Below are 1,142 nucleotides of genomic sequence, written 5' to 3' on the forward strand. Positions count from 1 at the left end.
AGAGAAGATTTTAGAGAGAACACTGAAAGAACTAGTAGAAAAAATGACTAACAACGAACGTGAAGCTATCGAATAATAGTGCGGACACAAAACACTACACATAGACAACCCCATAACCAACATTGACAACAGGCTAACCCTATAATTATGGCTCCTCAATCAAGACAACGACTAACACAAGCCTGCTTATGAGAACCATAATCAGCCAAACGCATAGATAGACAAAATAGACAAAACATAGAATGTCCACGTCAGATCACACCCTGACCAAACAAAACATAGAAACATACAATGCAAACTATGGTCATGGCGTGACAAAATAATTAAGAGCAGCAGTAAAATAACAATAGCGAGGCTATATACAGGGGGTTACCGGTACAGAAGTCAGTGAGCGGGGCACCGGTTTAGTCAACGTAATTGAGGTAATATGTACATTTAAGAGAGTTTTTAAAGTGACTATGCAATAGATAATACAGAGTAGTAGCAGCCGTGTAAAAGAGGGGGGGGGGGGGTAGTGCCAAATAGTTAGGTTTGTCATTTGATTAGATGTTCCTCTCATCTCGGTACCTAATGGCAGTCAGGCTACCTCTGGCGAGCACATGGAGGGCTGTGCGGCCCCCCAAAGAAATGCCACCCCACACCATGACTGACCCAGATAGCCAGGTATTGGTCCATAGCCATGGTCAACATGATGAGAGAGTTAGGGTAAAGGTTGGGGTTAGGTTTAGGTAGATCTATGTTACCTGAGAGGGAAGCAGATAGCCAGGTATTTGTCCATAGCCATGGTCATCATGATGAGAGAGGTGAGCGCTCCAAAGTAGTGGATGAATTGTTTCTGTATCAGACACAGATAGAAAGAGATGCCAGCGTCGTCCCACCAGTACCGAGCTATCACTTTGGGAAGGGACACCGTGCAGAAGCCTGAGAAAGTACAAGCACCGCAACATTTTAAAATAAAAATAAATATTAATCAATTGTTTAGTGGTCACATGTCACATGTCCTTACAGACACACATTTGAACAGGATAACCTTTCTGTCATGATGACTTCTGTCTCTTACCTATATCTGACAGAGCCAGGCTGAGTATCTTACCTATATCTGACAGAGCCAGGCTGAGTATCTTACCTATATCTGACAGTAC

General features: G+C 43.0%; 1 protein-coding gene across 1 annotated transcript in view; it reads right to left on the bottom strand.

Moving 5' to 3' along the window:
* Positions 1–1,142, bottom strand: part of LOC111963759 (olfactory receptor 10A4-like) — an 11,619-nt gene that overhangs the window by 7,087 nt on the left and 3,390 nt on the right. The window contains exons 2-3 of the mRNA XM_070443755.1: positions 1,094–1,126; positions 744–921 (exon numbers count right to left, since the gene is read on the bottom strand). Coding sequence (XP_070299856.1) covers positions 744–921; positions 1,094–1,126 — 211 coding nt within the window. The remainder of the gene's footprint in view (positions 1–743; positions 922–1,093; positions 1,127–1,142) is intronic.

The sequence above is a fragment of the Salvelinus sp. IW2-2015 genome, linkage group LG5 (assembly GCF_002910315.2).
Source record: "Salvelinus sp. IW2-2015 linkage group LG5, ASM291031v2, whole genome shotgun sequence".
NCBI lineage: Eukaryota > Metazoa > Chordata > Actinopteri > Salmoniformes > Salmonidae > Salvelinus > Salvelinus sp. IW2-2015.